Below are 23,111 nucleotides of genomic sequence, written 5' to 3' on the forward strand. Positions count from 1 at the left end.
AGCTGCTCAAATTAAATTCAAGGCATTAATGTTTGCCTACAAAACCACCACTAGCTCTTTGCAACCAGCGTATTATTGTGCCATCTCAAAAAGGTACAAAAACACTTTCACTGACTTTTTAATTAACTGTTCCCTCCTGGTGGAATGACCTGCCCAACTCAGTCTGATCAGCTGAGTCCTTAGCCATCTTCAGGAAATGACTAAAAACATCTTTATTTGACCCTGTAACTCTAGCACTTTCTTTTCTATTTTAATTCTACTTTATTTAGCTTTTTTATAAAAAAATAAAAAAATAAAAAAAAACAGCACAAAAAAACTTGCACTCGCTCCCTGTTTTCCTATTCTATCTACTTGTGTGTATTATATATATTCATATAATTGCCGGAAAAGGCAATTGAGTGTCGCACAACTATGAAAGTCAATGACATGAAGGCTTTAAGGTGATTGGTTATTAAAGGGGGGGGGGGTGAAATGCTATTTCATGCATACTGAGTTTTTTACACTGTTAAAGAGTTGGATTCCCATGCTAAACATGGACAAAGTTTCAAAAATTAAGTTGTATGTTTGAAGGAGTATTTTTGTTCCCAAAATACTCCTTCCGGTTTGTCACAAGTTTCGGAAAGTTTTTTTCGAGTATGGTTCTGTGTGACGTTAGATGGAGCGGAATTTCCTAATATGGGTCCTAAGTGCACGTCTGCCAGAAGAGCGCGCGCTCCCGTATAGCGAGGCTGAGCACAGACATTTCACTGATCAGAGCGAGAGCGTCGCGTAAAGTCACAAAATAAGTGTGTTTTTGGTTGCGAGGGCAAGACAACCCTGCACAGATTACCAAAAAAACAGCATTAAGGGACCAGTGGATGGAGTTTATTTTTACAGAGCATCAACGGAGTTGTGCAAGTGTTTGTTCCCTGCATTTCGAAGATGCTTGTTTTACAAACAAGGCCCAGTTTGACGCCGGATTTGCACATCGTTTATTTCTTAAGGATGATGCAATACCAATGAAAAAGGGTCACGATCGTGTGTTGGAACCGCAGGCGGTGAGTAAAACTGCTTCAAATATCTCTGCCTCCTTGTTAGTGCGTCCCCTCCCATGCCGGAGACCCGGGTTCGAGCCCCGCTCGGAGCGAGTCGTTGCTGCTGCTGCTCTCGTTCAGTTTCAGCCTCGGGATCTGATTCTGGATCAAAAATAAACGGCTGAATCTGACTGTTAGCCATGGTTGGTTTTGGTTGGTAAAGTCACCGCTTCCAAACGCTCTCAACGCAAAAGCCTACTGGCGCTCGTGATTCTTTAGCTCCGCCCACACGTCACGTCTCCAGTCGGACGAAAATCGGAAAAATCGGTACAGACTATCTTTCTCTTATGAATATAATATGTTATGAAGGATGCAGTACTACTCTATAGGTACTCAAGATTAACAGGATATTGAGTGAAAAGGAGCATTTCACCCCCCCTTTAAGGCACATGTGATCCAAGTTGTCCATTACGCTTTCTCCTATAGTAATTAATACAGACCCTCTCATCTTCCTATATTAAGATAATATCTGGAAAGGCAGTGAACACGGATCATTAATTCATAATTTCATTAATTCCTGTGCACTTTATATTGAACATACAGAAATAATTGACACAATATTCATTAACATCTACATCCCACCCCCCCCCCCCCAACCCCCCCAACCAAACCCTGCCCACTTCCCGCTTGGCTTTAGAGTTTGGATCAGAACAATAAAGTACTTTGAAACACTGCCTTAGCAGTGAAGGAGGTTAGAAAGGAAAGAACACCATGCTAAAGAAGTGGTGAAATGTAATGGGATAGAGTCCATCACTCAAACCTCATTGAACTGCATGTGAGCTCTGTGTGAGGATGTGACCTTGCCTTGAGTTTATTATTGAGTGTAGCAGGAGCGCAAGCATAACGGTTTACAATGGATTCAACAATCAGACTGGAGTCTGTGGCTTATACGTATCAGACATTTTGACAACAGGAAAGTATATTGAAACAGCTTCTTCTTCTTCTTCTTCTTCTTTTTCTTCTTCTTGCTTCAGAGGCTCTGTGTTTAAAAAAAAATATGTTGTTCAGTGGCTCACGAGTCACAGCAGCAGTCTTTCTCACATTTACATTTTTACCATTTTGGTATTCAAGTAGTTGACGTTTAGTGTTATTAATGACAAAAGTTAATGACAGTGTTTCAGATAAGTTGTATAAATGGTCACTTTCCATGAAGGTGGTGAATTTCCATTCTTTCCAGGACTGAGATGCTGTAACCTCTTTAAATATCAGTTTTGCTCCTTCATATTTCTGCTGGAAAAAAGCAGCATTTTTTTTTTCTACTTCTGGAAAAGTGTGTTGCCGAACTCAGTAGTTATGAGATCTCCTCTGCCAACTTTCCTCTGTTTAAAATTCCCAAAGACTGTAGTTATACCATCCTACTCTCTTCTGTTTTTTCACTTTTGAGTAAAAGACTCTTACTTTTTTCTACAGCAAGTGCCTCTTCTAGCAGTTAACATGAGTATTAGCATTAGTAGTATATCAGTATATATTTGTGCTTGCAAGGTTTTGGGCTTTGAAATGGTGGAACAAATGTGCCATTCACAAGAATTAAAGATGGAAAAAAACTGGTTGCCAGGATGGGGAAACAAGCAATGAATTATTGCAAAAGACCAGAGTGGCCCATGAGAAAGAGAGAGAGAGAGAGAGAGAGAGAGAGAGAGAGAAGAAAGACCAAAAGCCACAGTTTCTTCACACAACATGTATACAAGTATTTTTCCACCTTTCTAAAGTGAGAGATATTTTTAGACTCAGTAACTGAATGTTTACTCCATTTGATACCGAGGCTCTAACCATCCACTCTTGGAGAGAAGAAAAAAAGAGCAAATACAACACACTGTGAATGTACAAACTCTCTACAAATCTCTTATGGGCCGTATTTCAGATCAGACCCTGTACATTTACTCACGTTGGTTCTGTACATTTTATTAAACTAAAACCAAACAGTACTGGGCATTTGCAAGACATTTTATCTATGTGGCGCTCTCGTGTCAATTGTCTGCTTAGCCTGGATTAACAAAGCTATGAAAACTCTGCCCTGAATTACAAGCGTATGTACATTTTCTCTTTTTGTTTGTGCAAATATATGAACTGATGAATTTTGTGATGAATATTAGAGACCTTTCATGTTGGTGTCCGCATCAAATAAAATAGAGCTTATATATGTACAGAAAGCATATTAAATGCAAGAAAAGTGTCTAATGTTTTAAATAACTTTTGTGAAAACAAAATGTAAAATGATGGGTCAAATATAAAAATAAAATATATAGTCAAAATAAAAAGCAACATTAACTTACATCTAATTTAGATGTAATTTGTAATTTGAAATTTACCATTTCAAATAAAAAATCTAATACAGGTACATGAAAACTACTGTTTATTACTTTCATGTTACCATTTAATTGCATAATTTGATATCGCCTGAAAAATCATTGTGAATATTGTGAGTATTCAATAAATTGCCCAGTCTTAGAGCTTTTATAAATGTATGAGTCTATATTTAAGCATGAGTACATATGTGTGTTAAGGAAACAGCGAGAGAGTGAGTGATGGGTGAAGAGGATGTCGTTCTATTACATCTGGAAGAGCTTTTTGTTCTGGGTTCAGCTCGTTTTGGATTCTATCAGCTTGTCATTGCCAAAACCAAGCCTCTGAGGTTTCCCCCATCTTCACTTTAAAGCAAACATTTGGAGGAGAAACAAAAAGTAAAAAAAAAAATTAAAAGAGAGACAAAAAGTCTTTCACCACTATTCTTGCTATTGCAGGCAGGATTCTGTTGAAATGGAGGGGCCACATGGAATAGAAGTTTCCTTGTATACACTTTTTTTTTTTTTTTTTTAATATTCGGATATTCTGTATTAATCGTCAATCTGTAATACTAAATAATATTTATAAAATTCAGGTGCTAACAATTATAACCTAAAACCTAAAACAGTTGAACCCCCAACTGCTCCCCGGGCGCCGCAGCATAAATGGCTGCCCACTGCTCTGGGTGTGTGTTCACGGTTTGTGTGTGTTCACTGCTGTGTATGTGCACTTTGGATGGGTTAAATTAAATTCTGAGTATGTATCACCATACTTGGCTGTATGTCACTTCACTTCACTTTACTTTTTTTCACTTTACTTTAAAGGTGTGTGTCGGTCCCCATTGGGAATGTCCAGAGGCCAGATCTTAGATGAAGATATTTCAGCGTCCAGTCAGTGGTCTGATTCCACAGCAGCAAAATATGGCAGGTATGAGCACACACACACAGACACACACAGTATTTTCCAAGATATCTAGTGTCCAGGTTATCTTGGTGGGAGCAAACCACATCTGGGGAAATGCCTTAAAATGATGTAATTATGCTTCCTCCATATATTATTTCTGCATTTTCACTGATTCTGATGGTTCCCAACACATTCTTCTTCACCAAAATGAATTGTAGACTAGTTTACAGACTTTAATCAGAGTAGTGTCGTATTAAATTTCTGACTGGTTTGAACTGGTCTGCGGGCTGTATTGATGTTTAACAACATACCTATTGTTCAGCTGATGTAATGTATTTTCAAAAAAAAAAAAAATCCGTAAACAAAAAGTCCATAAAACAGTTTTGAAAGCTGTAAGTTGTGAGAATTACAGCCTTGCTTTTGTCCATGTTAAATTCAATAGTCTATCCTGACTAAGGTCTGTGGTGCAGCCCACAAGCAAGAGACCCAGAGAGATTGCTATAAATGAAAGGGTGTTTGCACATGTTTTATTCTGTTCTGAACTTTCTTTGTGTCTCAGGCTGGACTGTGAGGAAGGAGATGGTGCGTGGTGTCCTGAAATAGCAGGAGAACCTGAGAATATAAATGAGTTCCTGCAGATAGACCTTCGTTCTCTGCACTTCATCACTCTGGTGGGCACTCAAGGACGTCACGCGGGGGGCATTGGGAATGAATTTGCCCAGACATACAAGATCAAATACAGCCGTGATGGCAGCCGCTGGATCTCCTGGCGTAACAGGCAGGGCAAAGAGGTACACTCTACAACATAGGTGTCTGTGCTGTCATAGGGCACTCAATATCTTGCTGCACGTCATCTTCTTAAATTATTAAATTATTGTTTTATTTTGGCATGATAAGAACACATTATTTATTATTTTATTGTATTTATTTTTGAGTAGAAATTCAAACATTTATTCAGCAAGGATGCATTAAATTCTGCAAGTGCAAGTACTATTATTTATTTATTCATGCAAAACATTTTTGCAAGGTGAATAGTTGCAAATTATTCTAGATAACACAACTTAAAAACTCATAAGCCAAATTTTAATGTGATGTTGCTAAAACGATCAGTAGTGAATTTAATGTAACAGTTATACACTACCTGGTCACAAAAGTATGTGGACACTTCTCAACGTGTTCGACTATTTTATCTACACTCATTACTAACAGGTGCATAAAATCAAGTCTACACGCATGCAGTCTCTGTAGACCTTTTCAGGATGGGATGTTTCCTGTTTCAGCATAAGTCCCTCTGTGCACAGCGAAATCCAGAAGAAATGGTTTACTGAATCTGGTGTGCAGATCTGAACTAAGTTAAACATTTCTGGGATTAATTAGAACACCAACTGCAAACACGACCCCATCATCTAACATCTGTGCCTGACTTTACTGACACTTATGTGTCTGAATGAGCACAAATCCCAGCAAAGCTGCCAAAATAGTTCCAGATTTGCAACTGTTAGAGAGGACTAAATGCACATAATTTTGAAATGAAGTGCTAACTGTTCAAAAAGCACAAGTGAGTTTGCAGTTTAGGTGTCCACATGCTTTTGGCAGAGTGTGGAAAATCTAAATAAAATTTTGTTTGTTTTAACTAAAGTTTGTTTTTTATTACTGTTGTGAAGGTGATCCAGGCAAACAGGAATGCCTATGACATTGTGTTGAAGGACCTGGAGCCACCCATTATTGCACGTTTTGTCCGCTTCATGCCCGTCATTGATCACTCCATGAATGTTTGTATGCGTGTGGAACTGTACGGCTGTGAGTGGCTGGGTAAGTCTGGCAACTGTTGAACTAAAGTTGAGTTGAACTGAGTTAAACGCTTCAGATATTTTTTGTTTTGTCAAAATGATAGTCATAGGAAAATCACATGTGTTTGGTCCCCAGTGTTCATCATCTTTGACATTCCACTGAAGAAAGAAATTAATACAGGTTCATTTTTGGATGAACTATCACTTTAAGGATTCTGTTTAAATAACGCTATTTTCTGTTCTATGTTGACATACTTCCTAATGAACCACTAGGGTTGCCCTCGACTAAAGATTTTTTCCTAGTCATTTAGTAAACTACTTGCCACAGCAAACCGACAGAAGTAATGATTATGAATGCATCAGGGAAAAAACAGAAAGAAGACTGCCTTAACATTATAATAATACATTGATAAAATAGTGTTTCCTGTATTTTCGGCTGCAGTGGTGAAGTCGACGACACAAACTCTTCATCTCCAAAGCGGACATGCATGTTTCATATGGATTACATAATCTTTTCCATTTAAACTAGATTTGAAAGTAGACATTTTGCTTTCAATAGATATATTTTTCATGTCTGTGAGGCAAGCACAGAGTTTCAGTTAATTTGTTTTTGATGTGCTCAAGTTAGACCAAGACGGCAGAAAGCGCACCCCGTTTGCTTTCATTATTTTACAAAAGCACACGTTTTGTTGTAATTGTCAGTGCGCAATTAAAAGTAAACAGAACACCCTTTTTTTAGTTTAACATTAAAATGAGCGGCCATGTAATGTAGTTACTACTTAAATGTTTCAGATGATAAACCCAATTTCAGGTTGATAAATGAAACGAACATTGAGATGTCCAATGTACTGTAATTGCCATAATAATCTGTCCGTCACTGACTACGTAGTCTCGCATAGAATTTATGGCACCTTTCATTGTCCAGGACCCACCCATGAAGCCATTTAACGACATGTCAAACAACCAATCACAGATCGTTTCATTCATCGTCATGTTTTGAGGCATGGAAATGTTGCCACAATAACAAGTAAAACTGTCGGACATATTTTAAAGATTCAATTCTGCGAACTTTAAATATTTCACATACTTTTGAAACTCCAGCATTTAGTTGATCCTGATAACCACTTTTCGCCACAATTGTAAACACAACAGCTTTTTTCTTTCGTAAGGGTTTTGGCGCCGCGGTATCTTAGTTTCCAGGGGAAACGTTAAATGTCTAAGTGTATATGTTAAATACTATTATGGAGTGTGTTAAGGCAGAAGAGATTATATATATATATATATATATATATATTTAACAGCAGATTCAATGTCATTCAGTGGAATGATTCAGAATTACCATAGCACAGGACCTCCTCTAACAGTTCAGTTATTAAAAAACCTAAAAAAAATAAAAAAATAAAACCCTAAAAAAAAAAAAAACTAACAAAAATTCTACTGTGTCTGTTTCTAGATGGCTTGGTCTCATATAATTCTCCACTTGGCCAGAAGATGACTCTCAATGCACAGTATATTTATCTCAATGACTCTGTGTATGATGGAGCCATGAGTAACAGGTCAGTACACTTTTCATAAGCTTGAGAATAAACGAGGAAGAAACAGAGTACACTAATACACCAATCCAAGTTTGAGTGTGTAGTAAAGATTATGACTGATTCAGAGTTAGAATCGTTTGAACTGTCCAATTTACCTGATGCCTGGCAAATGAAAGAATTGATCCCAGATCAGTTTCACAAAACAAACAGATCTGTTATTGCCTTGTTTCTATGACGGCAGGCGCCAGGAGGGGAAAGTCACAGTGGTTTCACAATGTTCACAGGAGAACTTGACTCATTGCTTCCTGAATAATACCTTCCATGACACGGTGCAAAGTGTGTTTGCTTTCTTGACAGAGCTGGCAGAAAACCGCTAAAGTTAAAATCCACACATTCATGGTCATTAAACTATCACAAGAGAGACCAGTGTCATTGCTGTGAAAAATGAAGATAAATGCTTATATAGTGCCGCCATCTAGAGGTCATTTGGTATAAACGGATCACAAAGAAGTCAAGCTATTAAATAATACAATGTGAGAGACTTGATAAAAACAATCAATCATTTTTTTTCATGTTTTATTTTATAACTGCGTTATTAATAATCCTTCCTGACTAAAAGTATTATTTTGTTATAAAGAATATTTAGCTGTCCCCAAACTTTTGAAGTTTTATTTATTTATATATATACAGAACAGGCAAAAAGTTTAATGTTTTTGAAATAAGTTTCTTCTGCTCATCAAGCCTGCATTTATTTGATGAAAAATACAGAAAAAACAGTAATATTGTGAAATATTATTACAACTTAAAGTAATAGTTTTCTATTTGAATATACTAATATACTCTATATAATATCCTGTGATGCAAAGCTGAATTTTCAGCATCATTACTCCAGCCTTCAGTGTCACATGTAACATCCAGTCTATCACATGATCATTTAGAAATCATTCTAATATTCTGATTTATTATGAGTGTTGGAAACAGTTCTGCTGTCCAAAATATTTGATGAATAAAAGGTTAAAAAGACTGTTCTGAAAAAAATATTAAGCAGCAGAACTGTTGTAATTATTTTAAATTGTAATAATATATCACAATATTAAAAAAATGTCTGTACTTTTGATCAAATAAATGCAGGCTTGATGAGCAGAAGAAATTTCTTTCAAAAAAATTTAAAATAGCAATGTTTACAAACTTTTATTTATATATATATATATATATATATATATATATATATATATATACAAAAATATACATTTTGGCCCTATTTTCCCCTGTAGTATGACAGAAGGACTTGGACAGCTGACGGATGGCATGTGTGGCCTCGATGACTTCACACACAGTCACATCTACAGTGTATGGCCTGGTTATGACTATGTTGGCTGGACCAACGAGAGCTTTCCCAACGGTTATGTTGAGATCATGTTTGAGTTTGACCGCACCCGCAACTTCACCACCATGAAGGTAGACATGTCTGTCAAGTCCTACACCAATAAGTCTCCTCTTCAATCATATTAACTTTCTAAGAAAGCGAGTTTACGGGTGTGTTGTTAAAAGTGCAGTCTAATTGCTGGAACTGCATGATTAAGTGTTTAAAATAGTTTGCTCATTTAAAGGTTTAAATCACCAAACTCTCCCGAATTCACGCCCATCATAATGCTTTGTATTCTCTCTCCCTTTTAATCTCAAATGATTCAGGTGCACTGCAACAACATGTTCTCCCGAAGGGTAAAGACTTTTCAGAAGGTGGTGTGTTATTTCCGCTCCGAGTTGGACTGGGAAGCTACACCCATATCATTCAGCCCTGTGATGGATGATGTCAATCCCAGTGCCCGCTTTGTCACCGTCTCGCTCTACAATCACATGGCCAGTGCTATTAAGTGCCAGTTCTACTTTTCTGACATCTGGATGATGTTCAGTGAAATCACCTTCCAGTCAGGTTAGTAAATGGCCATGCAAAGACATCAACTCTGTCCAAATTGTTTCATGATGCCACACTCATCTGTAACGGCTGGACAAATTAGACGTATTATTATTTGTTGTATTTAACAAATAATCCAACAGACCACTCACCCAGTACCTAGACTGGGTGCCGTGATGTCGTTGAACAACCCCCACGCTACTAGTTAGTAGTTACCATGGCAGCAAGGACATCATAGCCAGATAAGATAGCTTTAATGACCCAAAGCAATTGACCCTTCGCAGGGAGTTTGACTGACAGACAGTCTGACCAATCATTCAGCTGCAGGTGATGCTCTTTTATCCATGCCGAGATGTCTGTCAGGCAGTTTGAGGTCCGAGCAGGTACCAACTGGTTGAAATGAGAGGAAGAGCTGCGTGTCATCAGCATAGCAATGACAGGAAAAAGCATGCGTCTGAATCAGCTAGAATCGTTGCTGGGATGTTCCTCAAAAAATACACCTTTTTCATTGGTCAAGCCAATGAACTCAGAAGTTAAAAAGCCTCACCTCTGTGACCCACTCACATGCTCTTGCTCTCTTGCCTTTTGGACCGTCAGTCCTCCCCCACTCTCCTGACCACCACCACATCAGAATAACATCTTTGGAGTTTATCACTCTACAACCCGCAAGAACTCGATTGCAACTTCAGCGCCATCAAACTGTTGAACCATTGACACTTTCATCTGAGCCTGTGAGATATATTATTTAACAGAAGTCACTTTTTAAAAACTACAACTAACGACTACAACGCATAATTTCCGGGATTTGGGATATCACAAATACCGATGAATGGGACAAGACCTGGTTGAGCTGCACTAGAGAAGGCAGTAAGTGTTATCACTATGTCGGCAGACGAACTTAGATTGGTTACAATCATCTGGGTTTAAATCGTGCTCAAATTGATTTGAATTCATTATTTACACTGAAGCTCACAGGCAGCTATGGTAAGGGGAATGACATTTCCCAACCAGGTCACAGCACACACTGGCCCAGCTAACCAATCACAGCACATTAAGTATTTCAGAAGCCACGTCTTCATTTGATATAGGAACTATTTGAGCCATTCACAACAGACTGGGGAGAGAGGTGTTGTAATAATGTAAAATATGTGGAAAAGTATGTGTAACCTGGTATGACAGCCTATTCTAGTACACCACCAAAATTGAATAAATACTTTGTAAAACAGCACAATAGGACCCCTTTAAGTTAATAAAAGAGACTTGAGACTGTCCCATAGACTGCCAAGTAAATAACAGTGTCAAAGTCCCTAAAAGATATGAAAAGTTGTTGTCAGAATACTCCCATCTGCCATCAGACGTGCAATCTGAGTTATATGAAGCGATTGGAACACTTTTTGTAAGCGAAGTAAACAAAAATAACGACTTTATTCAATAATTCCTTTGTCAACGGTCTCCTCTGTGTCACTCCATATCACCGTGCTGCGTGTGCTGCTCTTCTGTGTCCTCCGTGCCACAAGGACACACTGTTTCTACATGTATTTAGCTTTGATTTGAAATAAAACAGTGTATCCTAGTGGATCAGAGGACACAGAAGAGAATACACAGCTCGGTTATGCTACAGTTATTTCTGGCAGCTGATATAAATAATTGCAATTAGTTATAATTTGCTATAAATCATATAAGGACTGTTTTGACTCCCTAATTTCAGATACAGCCATGTACAACACAACCCTGTCTCCCCCCAAGACCGGTCCTCCCATCAGCAATCAGCCAGGTCAGATTTCCCACTGCTCCTGAATCAGTCATATGTTTTGCGAACCAGCAGTTTCTGTGTTCTAATCCATTTGAATATATAAACTTCAGGCATCTTTTCTGAAGTGTCATTTCATCAACAGGTTATCTTTCTCTTTATCCCCTTCTTAGGGGATGACCCTACCCACAAAGTAGATGACAGCAACACCCGGATCCTGATTGGCTGTTTGGTTGCCATCATCTTCATTTTAGTAGCCATTATTGTTATTATACTGTGGAGACAAGTGTGGCAGAAGATGCTCGAGAAGGTCAGACACACACGTTTTTAGCTTTTTTAACTGAATTAATAGATTTATTTAACAAAGACTCAAAAGTGACAGTGAAGATATTTATAATGTTGCAAAATATTTCTATTTCAAATTTTTTTTTTTCTTTTGAACTTTCTATTCTTTAATGAATTCTGAAAAAATAAATCATGGTTTACCCAAAAATATTAATCAGCACAACTGTTCTATTTTTAAATTGATAATAATATGAAATGTTTCTTGAGCACCAAATCAGCATATAAGAATGATTTCTGATGGATCATGTGACACTTCTGAAAAATCAGCTTTTCCATCACAGACATAAATTTTAAGATTTTAAGATGAATTAAAATAGAAATGTTATTTTAAAATGTAATAATAAAAAAAATTCTATAATACAATATTACTTTTATTGTATTTTTGATCAATTAAACTGAGCCTTGATGAGCATAAGAGACTTCTTTCAAAAACATTAAAAACCTTTTTAGTTATGTCCAATTATATGTACAGTTATGAGTTATGAGACTCAGAATATTCCCACTTAACCTATTTGCATAAAACATTCATTCTGCACCAGACCTTAACATATAAAACCAGTATGATTATGACAAGCTTTTATTATAGTCTTACCGGATGACCCTTAAACAGTATGATGCTATTTTTGTAGTGTTCATATGAATGAAAAAAAAACACTTGTCAGTGGATTGTGATTATGATTTCATAGATGCATAATACAACAAACTACTTGTTTATGTTTTAGCCTTTTTTTTAGCCTTCCTCACAAATCATCCTTCATTGCAGGTTTCTCGGAGGATGCTGGATGATGAACTAACTGCTAGTTTGTCGATACAGAGTGAGACCTTCACCTATAACAACAACAACAGCCCCTCTTCAGTGTCCAGTGAGCAGGAGTCTAGCTCCACCTATGAGCGCATCTTCCCTCTGGGACCCGACTACCAAGAGCCCTCTCGCCTGGTTCGGAAACTGCCAGAGTTTTCCCAGACCTCAGAGGATACTGGTAAGCTGCAGATGCAGTGTATGGAATATATATGCAATCTCATATATATATACATATTCATGTATATTTATGTTTTTTTTTCTGCAGCTTCAACAAATACATCTTCCAAGTCCCCTCCAGTCAGTGTACAAGAGGGGGTCCCACATTATGCCGAGGCAGATATTGTCAACCTGCAGGGTGTAACTGGGGGCAATACCTACGCAGTGCCCGCCCTCACCATGGACCTGCTGTCAGGGAAGGATGTCGCCGTGGAGGAATTTCCTAGGAAACTGCTTACGCTTAAAGAAAAGTTGGGAGAAGGGCAGTTTGGAGAGGTCGGTTCTCAAATAACAAATAATAGTCTCCATTTATGAAAAAAAATGTCCAGTTTTCATCTTTATCTACTTTTCAGATTTTTGAAATGTTATTTATTCCTGTGATGGTCATAGCTGCATTTTCAGCAGCCATTACTCCAGTTTTCAGTGTCATACGATCTTTCAGAAATCATTCTAATATGATAATGTGGTGCTCAAGAATAATTAGTTGAAAACATTATAAATGTCTTTACTGCCATCTTTGATAAATGTAATTTGTCTTTGCTGGATAAATCATACTGACCCCAAACTTTTGAATATAGTATGTATTTTAAATGATATCTGAATATGCTAAATGGCTGTTTTCACGTGTTGCTAGGTGCATTTGTGTGAAGCAGAAGGCATGCAAGATTTCATGGATGAGGACTTCTCCTTCGATGTCATTGAAAACCAAACAGTGCTTGTAGCTGTTAAAATGCTTCGAACGGATGCAAATAAAAATGCCAGGTTTGCAAGTGCAAATGTCACAATCACGACTTAGTAAATTCAGGCAAAACTTCCTAATGAACATCAAATGCATGCTGTTGCTTTAATATTCATGAATATTTGCTTTCATTCATACATTCGTCCTTTTTCTGTTACCTCACAAAATGCAACAACATTGCTATAGCTCTTTCATCTCATACTTTACAGGAATGATTTCTTGAAGGAGATAAAGATCATGTCCCGATTGAAAGACCCCAACATCATCAGGCTGCTGGCGGTGTGTATGAGCTCTGACCCTCTGTGTATGATCACCGAGTACATGGAGAATGGAGACCTTAATCAGTTCCTGTCTCGCCATGAGCCCGAGGGCATGATCGCTCTCCTCAGCAACGCTCCCACAGTCAGGTAGATACCAAAAGTTTTCAAGTACAGCAATGGAAATTGGAAGTGCAATTACAGTGGTGGACTGCGACTTTAAATCCCTCTGAAAAATTCACACATTATAACAGAGGAATATGTATGGAATCAACAAGCAACATCTCATTTCTAAACAGAATTTTTGGGTAATGATCTTAAGCACACAAGGTTATGACTCTCATTGCTTTTCAGTTACAGTAACCTACACCACATGGCCACACACATTACTTCAGGCATGAAGTATCTATCATCACTCAACTTTGTGCATCGAGACTTGGCCACCCGCAACTGCCTAGTAGGGAAGAACTTCACCATCAAGATTGCAGATTTTGGAATGAGTAGGAACCTGTATAGCGGAGACTACTACCGTATCCAGGGCAGAGCGGTGCTGCCAATCCGCTGGATGTCCTGGGAGAGCATTCTTCTGGTAGGACACACACACACAATCTAGAAAAACAATAAATCGTACTCTCAAAAGTCTCGTAGAAGAACATTTTATGTGTTTTTTGGCTTCAAATAAATCACTAGTGACACAGGATGTTTTTTGTCATCTACAGGGGAAATTCACCACATCCAGTGATGTGTGGGCTTTTGGCGTGACCCTTTGGGAGATGCTTACCTTCTGCAAAGAGCAGCCTTACTCACAGCTGTCAGATGAACAGGTCATTGAAAACACAGGAGAGTTCTTCCGGGATCAAAGGAGACAGGTACTGGTACACTTCTCTGCTCCATTTAGAGAGGTGGGTGAGATCTGATTAAACTGATCCATCCATTTATCCATAAGGGTTCTGTATTGACATATATGGTTCTATGAAGAACCTTTAATATCCATTGAACCTTTTAATTACTTTTAAAAGGTTCTTGATAGAAGAAAAAATGTCATTTTTCAAATGTTTCTCACACTAAGAAAAAAAAAAAGGTCCTTTTGTGTTCAAAAACTGGGGACAACGTTTGTGTTGGCGGTGAAATTGGGGGTGGAACCTCCATGAAGTTTGCCAAAAATCAAAAATAGAAAACCTCTATTGTAGCTTTACATTTCAGAAGACCTCATGTATTGACCCTGGACCACAAAACCTTTCTTAATTCGCTAGGGTATATTTGTAGCAATAGCCAAAAAATACATTATGAGTCAAAATTATAGATTTTTCTCAAAAATCATTCGGATATTAAGTAAAGATCATGGAGATTTTTTTTTTTTTACAAAATATTGATTTCTGGCAAATTGCATGTAAACAATATGACCCCAACACAAAAGTCATAATACAGTTTGTACAGCCTTTACTAAACACATCAATGTGTGAACCTTTGGATGCTCATTCATGACCCTAAATGAGAAATATTCACATAGTTTCAATAAGAAATAAATAGTTCAACCAGTTTGAAATAGTTTGAAACTGACCCCGACACAGCAGGTGCGGTTTTAAGAACTGTTTACTGAAAGGTTCTTTGGGGAAACCAAAAGAGTTCAATGGCATCGCTGCAAAAACATCCTTTGGAATGTTTATTTATATAAGAGTGTACCATATATAACAACATATTCTTATTCTCAGATATACCTGCCTCAGCCACCAATGTGTCCAGATCCTGTCTACAAGCTCATGTTGAGCTGCTGGCACAGAAACACCAAAGAGCGCCCATCCTTCCAGGAGATTCATCACACATTACTGGATTGCAAGCCATAGTGTCCACTTGTGTGCCAATCTTGGCACTCCCAGAGACAGTTCAGTGTGCCCACAGGACTCCAGTCAACTACACACCGCAACATATGTTCCCGTATATAAGTGAGATCAGAGTCTATCATTTTTCCGTAGCAATTTTCACTGTGAGTGTGCAAAGGCAAACTGATATATATAGTACGATTGAATTGCTCCCCCTAAGTGGCTTACGATACCTGGGCACCACTAGGCCAAAGAAAATGTAGCAATGAATTTAGGCACCTTTAACACAGAAGAATTGAATTTTACACACTGTGTTTTTTTTTTTCAAATAACTCTATAAGTTATAAATATCTATAAGAATATTTCTGATTAGAAAGAGGAAATGCCAAAAAAACAAGGTAGTGGTTACTGATGCGCCTTTTATTATGTCCAATTTAATGTTGTTTTCAGTATTTTGAGGCCGAAGACCGCTTGAATGTAAATAAGAGTCCTTAATTGACATTCAGATTCACCTTTGGTTTTATCTCGATGTCTCTTGACGTTGTGTATAATTTCATCTCATTTATCGAAAATGCTTAAGTATTTTGTTATTTGACATATTTAATTTGGTCTTTGTAATAAACTGCAAAGACAACTTTCAAACAAGTGGATTAACAGAAAGCCAATTTATCTGGTTGTCACAGAATTTTCTAAATCAGAAAAAATTCACTTAAAATTGAAAATGTAAAAAATATATTAGTGTTATCCTGCAACTACCTATATATTGTGTTAATATTTAAGCCTACTGCATTATGCAAGTGTTTGCTTTTCTTTATGTTGTATTGTTTAAAGAATCTTGGTATGGTGGTTATTTAAGTTCATTTCATTTGTGCTCCTTTTTTTTCTTTTTTTTTTCTTTTTTTTGCTTAAAACAACTTTTTGCATCAAGAAGCTTTCAGCATAATGAGCTAAGAAAGCCATAATTCTTTGACATTAGTCTCTTACAATATTTGCATGAAGTTGGATGAAATCAGATATGTTACATAATGATAATTTCACATTTTCATTGCATTTGTCCTATGTTTTCATCTCATCTCAAATTAGACAGAAAGGGGTAGTAAGTACATTTATTATCCCCAGCTAATTTTGTTTATCTGTAAAAAAAAATATATATATATTAAAATAGGCTTATTTTAAAGCTATTTGTTTTTCTTTTAAGTCAGAATACAATATATTCTAGGTGGTGCTGAATTGCTAAAGTGTGGGATAAATACTGGATTTGTATTGAATAGATGCACTATGATGGTTTACAGTAAGTTGTGATGTGTTGGCAAGTGAAAAGTGCTGCAAATGGGATACTCGGAAATCTGTTTTGTAATTAACTGGTGTACTTGTAAATTGTTTTTTTTTTCTTTCTTTCTTTTTCTTTTTTTTTTTTGTAAGGTCATTGTATATGACCATATTTTTTTTTTTTTTATGTGTTCACCTTTCGGGGTTGGTTAAGATATCTGCCAGTCTATAAGAAGTGTTTTTGGTTGTGGGTTTGGTATTTTAGCTGTAAGTATAAATTAATTTGAGTATTCTTGACATGACTGATGAAGTTGCTTTATAGATATGCTTTAATTCTGAAATGGTATATTAAATGTTCTTCCTTCAAAACATAAACATATAAAACAGTAACAGCCCTTTCTGAGGCTTTGAGTTTGTTTAGAAAAACATTCCACTTTATAACACATCTTTGGAGAGGAAATGGATAATTTTCATATTCTGTACATTGACAATGGCTCATCACAATACATGGAAAAACTGGATTTTTTTTATTCATAGCAAAATTTCTTTAAAGTGATTCTTATCCTTTCTAACCTAATGCTTTGTGCTGTATTTTTAATTAGTCCTAATTTTCCATTATCAGCCTATTGTATAGCTATGTAAGGAAAATGTACATAAAATAATAAATTGATGAATCTTTAAACTTCTTGTCTAGAAATTGTATAACTATAAAAGCACAATTTCATACTTTCACAGTAATAAAACGTGTGTTTTTTTATTTGTATAACGTTACGTGAATTGGACATTAAGTACATCTTAGAATGTATCAAGACATTTAACTTGTGTACTATAATATTAGCTTTTTAAATCGTTCTTTCGTGCATTGGTTTTCTGTCGAATAAATATGAACTGAATCTTAAAACTGACCATTTTCTACTTTTGCATTAATTTGTTTGTTTACTTTGATTTTATTAGAGAAGGGTTACACACTTGTTTTATTAGCCTGCTCTGACTGTGTCTAAGTCTGGATTGGTCAGAGTAGATGGCACGTCACAGAAAGGAAACAGCTGATTGGCCGATAGAAGTGTGACCATGGCGGCTGTGCAAACTCCATCCTTACACAGACACTGGTGAAATACAACGTTAGAACCGGTTGCGAAGGGAAAGTACAGTGTATGAATGTAAAGATAGGATTAAGAAAGTAGTGCTGTTAACCGGTGCAAACAGGTAACGAAACTGTGTATCTAATTGTATACTTAGTTGTTTCACGTCACTGCTTTAAACGTCATTCTGTTATCACTGTAGTGACAACTTTTAGATTATTTTTCCATAATGTTTCTGTTTTAAAATAACAAAGATACTTCTTAGAAAGATAGAAAATATTCTGCAAATGAGTGCTTGACCAGTAAGTTAGTAGAGAAAACATGCTGCACAATGTCTTTTTTTCTCTGCATGTTAATGCTCACTCCATATAACCCTGTTTGCATGTGTGTGTGTGTTTATGTGCATTCAGTGGTATTGTCCTTGCCCTGTGTGAGCGTCTACTTAGCCGGGATGCCCAGCTGCAGCTCTGTCTGGCCTGCAGGAACATGCAGAGAGCTGAGGCTGCTCGACAGGCTCTTCTAGTGCCTCACCCTCGAGCTCAAGCTACTCTGCTGCACTTAGATGTGGCCAACATGCGCTCTGTGCTCAGGGCTGCTGAAGAGTTCAAGCAGATGTAAGACATCCCAGTTTCTGTTTACCAAAATACACTAATTTTAATGGACTTTATGCCTTTCATACGCATAAAGATGTCAAACTCTAAAAAGCACCATAAAAGTAATCCACATGACTCCACACTATAATCCAAGACTTTGGAAGCCATATCATAGTTTTATGTGAGGAAGAGACTTAAATTAAGTTGATGTTGACAATAAATAAATAAATAAATACTGCACTGCACTGTAGTTCTGAAAAAAAAAATATATATATATATATATATTTTTTTCTTAAATCTAATTGTACATATTAAAAATTATAACATCCCCACAGTTAGTAAGCATGGGCTGCAGAACTTTAACTAATGTAGTATCCATGCCAGAACCTGAAATCTGCAAATAATTTAAGTACTTTTGAATTTTCTTTCATGTATTTATACAGTTAGGAGCAGATTAGGAGTCACTAGACACTGTGAACTTGGATTGATGTGACTGGCCCATTTAAAGCCCCAGATCTGTTTTAAGTATAATGCTAAATAAACTTTATATGTAATATAATCTTGAATGAACATTAAAAAGTTATTTAACTTACACAGATACAACAGATTAGACCATCTGTATCTCAATGCTGGAATCATGCCTAATCCCAGAGTAGATCACAAAGCCTCTTATAAAGGCCTGTTTTCTAGGTATAGTATTTCTTTCTATATACACTTAGTAGTTTAAAAGTTTTGAAATGTTTATGCAATTGTAATTTATCCAGCAAAGATGCATTTAATTAACACAAAGTGACAGTGAAGACACATATAATGTTACTGTTTCAACATCATATTCAATAAAGAATCCTAAAAAGAAATGTTTACAGAGAACAACTGTTTTCAACATTGATGATAATAAGAAATGTTTCTTGTGCACCAATTACTGCTTCGAATGCTACTGATTGTATAGCATAGTATATACCCAGAAAATAAGGTCACATCCATTGGTTTGCAGGAAGTGTTTGACACTAATCTATTTGGTCATCTCCTTCTGGTTCTTTTTTTTTTTTGGCGTTATTTATATACAGTTATTTACATAGCTGTGGTAGAACACAATACAGTTTCTGTCTTTTTCATATAACACTATCAACCAAATCATCTTCCTCAAAAAGATCTCCTGGAACATTATTTCACCCATAAATGCCACAGGATTCATTTCACTGTTGCCAGCAACTTGTTCCCTGCCAGCTGTCTCGATCAATAATTTATCTGAAAGGCTGTAGTGCTGAAGTTATTTTGAGTCCTCAAATAGCAGCTCTGTGCTTCTTTGTGAAGGGTTTTCTTTTGCTAATTGAGGAGCTCATTCTTTTGCACTAAGGCATTCGGTCATCAGTGCTGGAAGTCGTTTCATTCGGTCAGTCATGTTATTGTGGTGTATCGATTTTCTGCTGGGCTGGCACCGAGTGAGGAGGAGTGAGGCTTGTATTTCTAGTCAAGTTGTCCTCTGCTTCTCTCTCAAACCACGCACTTAAATATTTTTTATTAACTTGTTTTGTTTTTTTGAGGGGGGGGGGGGGTTATGGGAAAGTAGTACTTTTTGACATTTTAATCAAATTTGCATTAAACGTATAAAAATTGGTAAAGATATTTATAATGCTACTGAAGAATAATGTTGTTCAGAAAGTGTAATATGCTTGATATGCATCAAAGAATCCAGAAAAAACATTATCACATTTTCCAAAATAAATACATAAGTGACACAACTGTAATATATATATCACTTGATTCTTCAGAAATCATTCAGAAAATTTTCTGATATGATGCTCAAGACGCATTAGTTAATAAAGTTAATAAAGACATTAGTTAATAAAATGGGATTAGATAAATATGTGTTAGCAATGCATATTTAATTATTGCAGGTTTGCATCATATTCTGGGTTTGCATTTCACCTGCGTTTTAATTAATTTTGATGAATGGTAAATCTGTTTTTTTTTTTTTTTTTTTTTTGTGAAGATGAATTAATACACATTCACATTTAGTCTAGAGCTACAGTAACATCATGTTCACAAAGCGCACACAACGCCTCTGAACTTCCGATTTCTCCCATTATGGGGACAGGAGACTTGTCAGTCAATAAATGGGAAAACAAACTGGCATTACTTTTTTTGAAAAAGTAAGTAGTAGTTACTCTAGTTTTTTAAAAAAGTAACTCAGAATTTTCTTGTAAATTAAAAAGTAATGCGTTACTTTACTAGTTACTTGAAAAAAGTAATCTTATTACGTAACTCGAGTTATTTGTAATGCGTTACCCCCAATAGTGACCACCACTACCACAAATGTTCATAGCGTCATCAAATTTAACCATGAATAATTATTACAGTTTATTGTATCACTTTATAGAACTACTGAATTGTCAATAGTGAAATGGCAAATGTTTTATAGTACAAATAAATGGAAAAAATAAGTCAAGATGTGAAACTGCTTTGATTCGAATAGCTTTTGAAGCTTAGTATTGCATGTCATTTGGAGAAATGACTCAGTTCATTCACAGTTGTCTGGGCCTCATTGATTTCTCCTAGTCTCAGTTTTCATCTATTGTTTTTTATACACAGTTTTGGCTGTTCATGCAGAAACCTGAGTCACTGGACCCCAATGCCAAATACCACAGTTTGACCTCTGGGCTTGGAAACAATTACACTCAGCCACACAAGGTCAGAACTGACAATCAGGTTCCCTCACTCATCGATTTTTCATGCCTGTTTTGGTCTATTTTAAATCCAATTTTATATTGCAAAATATAGTCTGTAGGGGTTTATATATATTTTGTGATTCGGTTAGTTCTGCAAGGGAATGCATGGACTTTCATTTTTCTCAGCTGTTGAACTTGTTTATAATATTCAAAACTGATACTGTCCATCGTTTAACTGCTTTTTGTGTGTTTACAGATGGATATTAATGAAAATATGTCAGAGGCCCTCTATGTGAAGTTATTAGAACTTGAGGAAACCGTGCGGAAGAAACTGAGAGATGAGGATCTAGATATCAAAACAAAAAACTAAATATGGACACCAAACCTCATGCATTCTATTGCCTTATAACACATTTCCATCTAGAAATCTTATCTATGTAATAGATGAACACCTCATGAAGATCTTCAGAAACATGTTATATGAAATATTTTTGATAATAGGCTGTGAACCACATCATGTTCTTCACATATGATTTTAGCTTGTATTTACAAAAAGTACTTGTATGCAATAGACCCTTTTAACAAAGGTGTGACTGTGATGTATTTACATGTATAACACTACATTTGTATTATATTACCTTTGCATCAAATTAAAGAAAAATAGTTAATGCTAATGAGAGGGTTTTACTAATTCAGTCTCTATGGGAGTGACATAAATTTGGCATCGCTCTCTCTTAAAAAATAAAAAAATCTAATTCACTTCTATAGAAGTTTACCCAACTATGTTATCTTCTGCTGCTAAAAAATACAGAAACGTGAAAGAGGTCCACTGGACCTATGACCCTGGCTTTGCTATCACCATGCTCTACTGTTTGAGCTATTTATAATTATTGTGCAATTTATATTGGTTTTGCTGTGGTGCATTCCAAGGTTAATGGTTTTACCAAATAATTAAAGTCAGCAAATCTTTCAGTCTTTTTACAAATCTCTTCCTACAAAAAAAATGTAAATACTCATTCAGTTGATACACTGTCAGTACATATGTGACAGACAGGCCTAGGTGTGCAACTGAGACATTTTTTCTGTTAGCTCTCAAAGGACAAATATAATGCAAAAAAGTAATACGAAGTGCCGTCGTAACAATTTATTTAACTATACAACATTAATATACATATCACAAAAAAACTATTATAATTTTCTGGATGGGAGCTTGCAATGAAGGGAGATTGCAGATATTGATGTGTCGCTATGGAGACGAAGATCATAAAGATGCACTTCCCTGTGGAATAAAAAAATAAATAAGAAAAAAAACTTTTAATGGTGAAACCAACTTGACTTTGAATGTTTTGCAAATAAGTTTCTCGATTTCAAGTCACAGTTAATACGACGACAGACTAGTCTTACCTTTGTCTTGAGGCTGTGTCCTGTACGCAGAGAGATGCTCGGGTAAATTACTATGAATGAAGATGGAGCACATTTTGTGATGTTTTATTTATGTTTAACAATATTAGTCCACAATATAGGATGAAGCGATGTAACTGTGTGCCGGTTGATCCAGACACTCGGCTCTGGTTAAATGTGAGTGTGCCGGCTGAGTTGTTTCCACATCTTCAGGATCCGCAAAGATTTGTTGCAGACGGACTTGTGAAAAACTGTTCGTGTCGCACTCTGTTTCTTCAGCATAGCCACTAAGCTTAGGGTTGCAGAATGCCCAAACCATGCCACAAAAGTACACAAAAAACGCTGACATCACCAAAATCATGAGCGCATAAGACTCAATCATCGCTTCCGTCACCACATTCGGCATCCTCGCGCGCGGAACAACGCTTTAGCTACATATGTCTATTTCGCTGAATGTAAATGAATCACAGTCGTCTTCAGCCCTCAGTACCTGTTCTCTTGTGCATCATTGCTGCTGCCTTCATTATGACAGTTCAAGTAACGCACTTCCGCTAATTTCCAGAGGAAATTAGTATTTAAATATTGTACCCTGATTTTAACGGGATATGGCACAATTGGCTCTTTAGAGAAAATAAACTGTTATAGAAAAAACTATTTTCAAACTAGCCT

The 23,111-nt window shown here is 36.4% G+C and overlaps 2 protein-coding genes across 4 annotated transcripts in view; both read left to right on the top strand.

The window, feature by feature from the left end:
* LOC113050491 (discoidin domain-containing receptor 2-like) overlaps window positions 1–17,602 on the top strand; it is a 37,028-nt gene extending 19,426 nt beyond the window's left edge. The window contains exons 3-17 of one of the 3 annotated variants that reach the window (XM_026213488.1): window positions 4,181–4,283; window positions 4,819–5,050; window positions 5,924–6,071; window positions 7,503–7,605; window positions 8,859–9,042; window positions 9,277–9,517; window positions 11,208–11,273; window positions 11,423–11,559; window positions 12,358–12,574; window positions 12,662–12,888; window positions 13,247–13,374; window positions 13,561–13,758; window positions 13,963–14,197; window positions 14,328–14,477; window positions 15,321–15,452. In XM_026213488.1, coding sequence (XP_026069273.1) covers window positions 4,181–4,283; window positions 4,819–5,050; window positions 5,924–6,071; window positions 7,503–7,605; window positions 8,859–9,042; window positions 9,277–9,517; window positions 11,208–11,273; window positions 11,423–11,559; window positions 12,358–12,574; window positions 12,662–12,888; window positions 13,247–13,374; window positions 13,561–13,758; window positions 13,963–14,197; window positions 14,328–14,477; window positions 15,321–15,452 — 2,501 coding nt within the window. Of the gene's footprint in view, window positions 1–4,180; window positions 4,284–4,818; window positions 5,051–5,923; window positions 6,072–7,502; window positions 7,606–8,858; window positions 9,043–9,276; window positions 9,518–11,207; window positions 11,274–11,422; window positions 11,560–12,357; window positions 12,889–13,246; window positions 13,375–13,560; window positions 13,759–13,962; window positions 14,198–14,327; window positions 14,478–15,320 lie in introns of all 3 variants that reach the window. The other 2 variants (XM_026213486.1, XM_026213487.1) reach the window with 2 other exon arrangements.
* Window positions 17,603–17,768: 166 nt separating this feature from the next.
* On the top strand, window positions 17,769–19,855 carry LOC113051185 (3-keto-steroid reductase-like). Its single transcript, XM_026214766.1, has 5 exons — window positions 17,769–17,806; window positions 17,868–17,903; window positions 18,190–18,393; window positions 18,970–19,093; window positions 19,322–19,855. Exons 1-5 carry the CDS (start codon window positions 17,769–17,771, stop codon window positions 19,490–19,492), a joined length of 573 nt encoding a protein of 190 aa, XP_026070551.1. The 3' UTR covers window positions 19,493–19,855.
* Window positions 19,856–23,111: the final 3,256 nt, after the last annotated feature.

Source organism: Carassius auratus, chromosome 31 (genome assembly GCF_003368295.1).
Source record: "Carassius auratus strain Wakin chromosome 31, ASM336829v1, whole genome shotgun sequence".
In the NCBI taxonomy this organism is placed as follows: Eukaryota; Metazoa; Chordata; class Actinopteri; order Cypriniformes; family Cyprinidae; genus Carassius; species Carassius auratus.